The sequence below is a fragment of the Zingiber officinale genome, chromosome 1B (assembly GCF_018446385.1).
Source record: "Zingiber officinale cultivar Zhangliang chromosome 1B, Zo_v1.1, whole genome shotgun sequence".
Lineage (NCBI taxonomy): Eukaryota > Viridiplantae > Streptophyta > Magnoliopsida > Zingiberales > Zingiberaceae > Zingiber > Zingiber officinale.
Window position 1 is genome coordinate 147,025,299 of NC_055986.1, and position 8,759 is coordinate 147,034,057.

The 8,759-nt window shown below is 44.4% G+C and overlaps 1 protein-coding gene across 1 annotated transcript; it reads right to left on the reverse strand.

Annotated features, from left to right (window-relative positions):
• Positions 1-445: 445 nt before the first annotated feature.
• Positions 446-1,636, reverse strand: LOC122043225 (RING-H2 finger protein ATL38-like). Its single transcript, XM_042603757.1, has one exon. It carries the CDS (start codon positions 1,634-1,636, stop codon positions 446-448), a length of 1,191 nt encoding a protein of 396 aa, XP_042459691.1.
• Positions 1,637-8,759: the final 7,123 nt, after the last annotated feature.

Consider the following 8,759-nt stretch of genomic DNA (forward strand, 5'->3'; position numbering starts at 1 on the left):
AAATTTTACTCTGACTATTTCGACATTTGATGCACACATGTCTTACTTGTTAACGAATCAATGATGAACAATCCAAATCCTAAATTTACAATCCTTACAAGTCTGCACGTGAGATTTTCTCTCCTGATGATACATGTTCACAACTTAAATAACCATGAATAAATATAAATCAACCAATAAATCATTCATTCCGCACATACCCCATTTCATCTCCCTCTCTTATTTCCATTCACATTTCCTACCGTAATTGCGCAAGAATTTCAACCGTTTCGTACAAGAAGAAGAAGTTAAATTACAAGAATTTAACATCATCCTCGAGTAAAATATTTTTGCAAACATCGAGTCATTTGTGCCGTCGATTACACACTTCGTCGAAGGTCCAGCGTCCGCCACGTCGTCATATGGCGTAGTTTAAGTATCAGATGGGGTCCGCAGGCGGCGATAGCTAAGGCCGCGGGCGGTCGTCCGCCGAGGCGGCGCTTCCCCTTCCACCGAACCCGTTGATGAGCCAGTCGAAGGAGCCCCTCACGGACGGTAACCTCCTCCTTCTCCTCGTGGATCCGTCCACCTCCCTCTTCTTACCCGACGACTCCCCGCTGTCACTCCTTTTCCACGGAGGAAACGCCATAGACAGCGGTTGCAGGAATGAAGGTGACCACCGTTCCGACCAACCTCGCCGCAAGCTCAACATCCACCGGCTGATCCCCCCCGTCTGAGAGCTCGAGGTTCCGACGGTCGGAAAGACGACGGCGCAACTGGCGGAGCGGGGGAAAGACGCAGCGGTGAATAACTGCCTTCGGACGTGCTCCGGAAGCCGCAGCGTGTAGCGATCCACGCTCGGGATCGGCTCCGACCGCGCCCTTGAGTTCCCTGAGGAGAGAGAACGCGGCAGCGTTGTTGGACGCGTCGATTCGTCCTGCTTCTCGCTTTCGGTCCTGGCTAAATCGGCCGGCGCTGCCGCCGGATCCGACCACGTAGAGGCGGTTTCGACAACGGTGTCGTGATTTCCGGGCAGATCGGGAACCGAAATGATAGTTGAGGCGGCGACGGAAGGGGCCGAATGGTGGTCCTCGGTAATCAAGTCTCCAGCGGCGGCGACGAGATCGGCGCGGCATACGGGGCATGTGGCGTGGTCGGCGAGCCAAGCGTCGATGCATTCCGTGTGGAACACATGGCAACAACCGGGGAGGAGGCGGATCACCTCCTCCTCCTCGAACTCGCTGATGCACACAGCGCACTCCAGTGTGTCGGAGCCCTCCCTTACAGCTTTAGCCTCCTCGTAAGTCATCGTCGGGAACATGCCGATCATTTCCGGGCTCAGCCCCGGCAAGCCCTCCTCCCGTAGAGCCACAGCTGACTCGGCGGCGGAGACACGCTGGTCCATGACGACGAACTGGCGAATTAAGACAGTGAGGATGCCGATAAGTAAGAGGGCGGAGACGGAGATCATAACGGCGGTGATCATGGAGGGGTTGTCCTCGGCGACTTGGCCGTCCAGATCAAGGGGCGGCGGGGCTCTGCGGGCTGTGGTCAGAGGAGCAACGGGCATAAGAAGCGCGAGGAGAAAAAGCTTGCCCACGATAGTCCCCCAGCCGGCGGCGGACGTCTGACGGCGGTGGCATCGCGTCGTCGCCATTGTAAAGGACGGAAAGTTTTGAGAGGCGCAGCGGCGTTTTTAAACGGGACAGATTGCAAACGCGTGACTAGCACGTGCGAGTCCGGTAAAATTTCCGTTTTTTGATATCAACAATCGTCAAAAATTATATAAAAACTGAAACAACGGAAGGAATGAAATAGTAAAGTTACTAGTCATTACCGGTTTTCAGTTATGACATTTCCGAATTAGTGGTAAATAAGTCTGTTGCCTATTGAAAGAGTTCTTAATTACTGTACTAAAATTAACAAATTCTAGGTTAAAACGGATGGTGAAAAGAAATAATTAGATGTCTGGAACCAGAGGTGCCTTAATTATACGTAATTTAAAAACTAATTAATAAGGGATTATCAATAAATTTAAAAGGGCCCTCTAGCTAATTAAAGTCAATGATGTCATTTTCATTCACCCAGCCTTAAAATATAATTATATTGCAAAAAATTTATGTACTGCCATCATCCATTTCTAAGCCTGCATTAAGGAACAGCAAATAAAATATCGTTACATAGGCAAAAATTAGAAGGGCTTCTTTTCCAAATCATCAAAGAGAGCTCACTTTGATTTTTATCAAAGTTCGCTCTATCGTATATGTACAGTTATCCAACTCCTTTTTGCTATATTATTTTTATTATTATCTCTCGTATATATTTCTTGTCTAAATCCTAAACTAGAGAGTAGCTATGAACCCCTAGTTATTACACAGTTATAGAAGTTTCAATTTCATAACTGTTATAACATGAATAACTAAGCAGACAACTATTCCAAAATAAAGATACATAAATAACTTTTTTTTTTTTCAAATTCACCAAGTGAGTGATAGGCATGAAGTGACAAGAGATCGTCGGCTCTTCCTCGAGGTCTTCCTTTTATCACTCTAATATAAAATCTTTTGTATGTTTGATTCTGCTCAATCCAATTTTTTTACCTTTATTTTTTAGAATTTCATTGATGTTGTGTTTATTTGGATGCAAAATATATAGAAAAATCTCACTTTGATTTGTAAGACTAATCTTAATCTACAATGTAAATTCAATCTATTTATTTAGTATTCATGTTGTAATAGATATGATTTCGTAGCTACCTCAATTATGTGATAGCTCAATTATAACAGCTATGTAATCATAATTAATAATAATTATTATAAATATGTAAAGCTATCGATTCATAATTGTTATAACACACCCTAAGTTGTTGTCGTTGAATTTAGGATTTTGATGAAAAATATAGATGAGAGATAATAATGTAAATATTATAATAATATCAAATGGTGATACTTATGTCATTTTATAAGTGAGTTGGTGGGGTGAGATATCTAATTAAAGTAAAGGTGCTTTTGATGTCTTTGCTCTAGTTTATTGCAACAAGAACGTAAATTTATATCCCACCATGGAAAAATTATTCCCACACATGGAAATTAACCAAAGTAAAAGGGATATCAATTCATATCGTACTAAGAAGAATTAATGATGGCCTGAACAACAACTATTATATAATCAAACATATTGATAAATGATTCAAAATTAATGATGAAATTAGTAGCTTGATGAGGTGACGATTAGTGATAAGAATGGTGGTTAGTGGTTAAAAGAAAAATTATATGTTCAATGTATTTGATATTAATTGAGTTAGTGGGATATAATTATGGGGTTAGTGGTTTGTTTGTGTTATGTAATTAGCCTATAAATATACTACTTATTTATGAATGATACTATTGAAAATTTTTGTGATCGGCTTATATACTCTTTACCTCCTGATTCGGTAATAAGGACGAGGGACCCTCGGTAGCGGGGGGGCAACGACACGTGGAGGTCAATAGTCAAGAGGGTCAACACCAAGGTCGTGCCGAGCGGACTGGCGGGCCATCCCCGGACATCCGGCTGACCGGGCACCCGGCCCGGGTCTCCCAGGCGGTCGGACGAAAGACAACCCGACCATGGGGCGGGTTTCCGATGTTCAAGGTAAAAGAGTCTCTAGGCCGAGCGGCCGAGCCACAGGGCAAGAAGGCGCAATCCCATCCGAGCATACGAGCAGGGCTTCCCCGCCCGGTCTGAGGTACCGGAGCATTCCCGAAGGCCAGGAGCGCCAAGCGGCTGGTCCGCTCGGCCCGAAGATAAGTAAGGGCGCAAAGAGACAAAAAGGGCAGCTGGTAACTTCATCCTCGAGACACCTGCCGCCGACAAATAGCATGGTCGGCGGCCGGAGCGGACAGAATATCGTACGGTGGAAGTTTCCACCGTCACATCAGGGATATGCTCGGACAATTGCGGAATGACGTCAGACATGCTTTTCTGACACAACCCTACTGAGGTATGTTTGGGGAAGCGTGCACGCATCGAGAAGCGTTCTCGCGCTTCCCCGGGGGCCTATATAAGGACCCCCAGACTTCGACAGAGGTATGCAATCTTGATCACTGTAGCTACAGTAACGTTGCCTTGTTCTCCTTCTTCTTCGCCTGACTTGAGCGTCGGAGGGTCGTCGCTGGGAAACCCCTCCCGGCTCGGCTTGTTTGCAGGTCTGCCGGAGATCCACATCACTAGTTGAAGACAGCGGAGAGCGCCACGTCCCCAGCGTCCATCGACTCAGCGCTCGGACAGGATCAAATTGGCGCCGTCTGTGGGAACGCACCTGAATCCGAGCAGAGACGATGGAAGAAGCTGGACGCCAACTCATGGTGACACTCTCTCTCGAAGAATTAGACGCGCTCATCCAAGAGTGGGCGGCCAAGATAGTCGAGCAGCACCAAAAGGCTCAAGCCGATCGGTTAGCGCAACAGACAACGTCGGCATCAGGCGGTCGGGCGGCACCAGACGACCGGCCGGAGTAGCTCTCAATATGGGGTCAGAATAAAGGTCCGACCGGCACTCAGGTGGAAGCTCCGCCCGCCCCGATACCGTTCCATCGGGCTTTATTCCAAACGCCGTCAGAAATCACTCAGGCCAACCTCGACCGAGGATCTTCGTCAGACGAAGCCCCCGCACGGGACAATAGAAAAGGCAAGGCGCCGCGGACAGACTCGTCCCCCGAGCGGATCAATAGACAGTTCTCCGAGGTCATCCTGCGCGACCCACTACCAAGGCATTACGCGCCCCCGACGATCGGGGAATACAATGGGACTACTGACCCGGACGACCGACAACACCGCCACTTTACATCAATATACAGATGGGGTGAAGTGTCGAGTGTTCCTCACCACCCTTGCTGGGTCGCCGCAACGGTGGTTCCGGAGGCTGCCGGACGGATCGATAACGAGCTTCAAAGAGTTCCGCACGACCGTTCTCCACCACTTCGCGAGCAACAGACGCTATCAGAAAATCAGCATCAGTTTATTCGCCATCAAGCAAGGGGCGAGGGAGTCACTACGAGCTTACATCCAACGCTTCAACCAGGTGGCCATGGATATCCCGACAGTTGTTGGTTGCTACTCGGAAAACCTATAGGTTCCACTGTACAAAAATTTTGTACAAAGGTCTGAACCTTTTCCTAGCTACCATGTGTTCTTTTAAATTAAATTTTGGATCGCCTGCGGAACTTAACACGTTTGATCCAAAACTTAATCTATTTGTTCTTTTAGGTTTTGACTTGGATCTCCTGCGGAACTTAACACGTTCGACCCAAGTCTCCTTAAGTTATTAATTCCATTAAATATTAATTTCCATAAAAGGTTCCCAGTACTGACGTGGCGAGGCACATGGCCTTCTTAGATATGGGAGCAACCACCACCGACTAGACAAAACCTTTAATAGAAAGCTAATATTTAATTTCCTAAAATAACTTTAGGTTAACCAAAGAGAACAATCAAATCACAAGGAAAAGAAAGAAACAAAAGAACACAACTTCGAAAAAACATATTCGAAATTCTAGAACGTAAGCCTCTTGTATTTGGTATTATTTCCATAAATAACTAGCATGATGCGGAAATAAAATTTACTAGTTATACCTTGTAGAAAAACCTCTTGATCTTCTACCGTATTCCTCTTCTAACCTCGGACGTTGTGTGGGCAACGATCTTCCGAGACGAAACCACCAATCACCTTCTTCTCCTCCTAGCTAGGTTCGGCCAACAAAGAGGAAGCTTCACCAAGGAAGAAAAACAAAATACTAACCAAACTCCAAGAGATGCTAGCTTTCTCTCCTTCTTCTTCTTCTTCTCCGAGTAGTATCCGGCCACCACAAGAGCTCCAATAGAAGGGTAGGGTTCGGCCACCACAAGAGGAAGAGAGGGAGAGGTTGGTGCCACACCAAGGAACAAAAGAGGAGAGGAATAATAGATGTTGTGTCTTGTGAAGGCACCCTCACCCTTCTTTTATATTCCTTGGCCTAGGCAAATTAGGAAATTTAATTACAATAAAATTTCCTTAATTTCCTTGACATGATTTAATTGAGAAAAATTAAATAAAATTTCCCAATTTAATCTCTAATGGCGGCCACTTCTAGAGGAAATAAATTAGACAAGTTTTAATCAACAAATTAAAACTTCCTAATTTGTTTCCGTAAATTTTAAAATAAAATTTCTCTTTAAAATCTCTTCATGGTTGATAAAGGAAATTTCTATAATTTTAATTTTATCAACATGTGGATAATTTTAAAGAAAATAAAATAACTCATCAATCTACAAATAAGGAAGAGATCTAATCTCTTTCTTTAATCTTTGTAGATCTTTTACAAGAGATATTTTAATTTTAATTCTCTTAAAAATTATTTCTTCCACATAATAAAACTAAAATTAAAATCCTTTTAATTTAATTTGGCGGCCCACTAGCTTGGGTTCAAGCTAGGGACGCCAATATACCTAGGCCGGCCCTAGCTTGGTTCCCAAGCTAGCTTGGCCGACCCCTTATTAATGGGTATAGAAGGTGGGTATAGGTGGGTATAAAACTTCTACAAATAAGAGGCTACGATAGGGACCGAGAGGAGGAATTGGTTTTGGTCTCCCGATAAAATTAAGCATCCGTGTTGGCCCGAACACACAACTTAATTTTATCAATGATAATTCATTCCACTAGAGAATTATCATTGAACTACTGCACCAATCCCAAATTACATTTTGGGCTCCTTCTTATTATGAGTGTGTTAGTCTCCACGTGTTTAAGATATCAAATGTCCACTAATTAAGTGAGTTCTTGACAACTCATTTAATTAATATCTAAGTCCAAGAGTAGTACCACTCAACCTTATTATCATGTCGGACTAAGTCCACCTGCAGGGTTTATCATGACAATCTTTATGAGCTCCTCTTGAGGACATTATCAACCTAGTATCTCTAGGACACAGTTTCCTTCTATAATCAACAACACACACTATAAGTGATACCATTTCCCAACTTATCGGGTTTATTGATTCAACGAACTAAATCTCACCCATTGATAAATTAAAGAAATAAATATCAAATATATGTGCTTGTTATTACATTAGGATTAAGAGCACACACTTCCATAATAACCGAGGTCTTTGTTTCTTTATAAAGTCAATATAAAAGAAACGACATCAAATGATCCTACTCAATACACTCTGAGTGTACTAGTGTAATTATATAGTCAAGATAAACTAATACCTAATTACACTACGACCTTCCAATGGTTTGTTCCTTTCCATCATGGTCGTGAGCTACTGTTTATAATTTATAAGGTACTGATAACATGATCTTCTGTGTGTGACACCACACACCATGTCATCTACAATATAAATTAATTGAACAACTACATTTATCATAAATGTAGACATTTGACCAATGTGATTCTTATTTCTAGATAAATGTTTATACCAAAAGCTAGGCTTTTAGTATACACTCTAACAACAGTCACCTCGGAAACTATGATGAACGCGTTCACACAGGGGCTTGTTGACGGGGAGTTCTTTTGTTCCCTCATCAGAAAGCCACCTTGCAGCTACGACCATATGTTGAACAAGGCCAACGAGTACATCAACGTGGAAGAAGCGCAGATGGCGAGGAAAAAGGAAGCACCAGCCGAGCCACCAGCTCAAGCCGAACGGAAGCCACCTTCCAACTATCAACCACCGAGAGGACCCCGCACAGAAGTCGCCCGGCCTCATCAGCAAACAAGGCCGCACGCCGTCCAACAAGTAGCGGCCGATCAACCTAAGCCAAAGGGGAAGGTATGGACTCCCATGTTTTGCTCGCTCCACCAATCCGCCACATACAACACCTGGGATTGTCGGAGTCTCCCTCCGATCGCTCATCCCGTTCCCAGGAGTTATCGTCGCCGATCCCCCTCACCTGAGAGGCGACATTGGCACCAAGAGACCGGGCGACCGGCAGCCAAAGAATCTCCCGAGTGGCTTCATCACCAGCCGCACAGAGCTAATCCCCGGGCGTCGCATGAACGATCTAGGTCGTCCACTCGGGAGGAGGAGAACAGAGGAAATGCCTCGAGGGGCGAAATCAACATCATCGCCGGAGGGCCGACCGGAGGCAACTCCAACAGGGCACGAAAAGTGTCACGCCCCAGAGGAGTCCCTGTCCGAAGAAATTTCGGCAGCATCTCCCCTGTACGGCGGACAATCTGAAACTTTTCTACAACAGTATATACCTCAGCCACATGCGGCTGGAATAAATAACAATAATAAATAGACAATCACCACGCAGTTAATATAATTCTCAGCCTCTGGCTGACACAACCACATAGTAATAAGATGACTCGAAATCAACCCTACTCAACTACACTCGTAAAGCTCAAATCCGAAGAACTCACCTCTTCTGCCGTCCAGGCAGGCATGTAGTAGAATAAATCCAAATCATATCAAAAAAATCCGTCAAACGATAAGAATCCATACAATATCCATAAGTAAAACAATACAAGACTAAAAACAAAGTCTAATAGAGAAACTAAGATAAAATAACAACTCAAGACCAGCAAAGGACTAGCACTACGTGCAGATGGGGACTAGCGACTGGAACTGCTCCGGACAACCTCAACCTTAAAATATAACAACAATGGAGGCGGGGTGAGTCCAACACTCAGCAGGTACAACTGATATGCAAAATAAAGTAAATAACAGACAACACTAATCATGCGTACAATCTTCTGAATACGAGAAGGATAAATGCAACTGAAACAAAAACAGGAGAAAACTGTACTAACTAAGA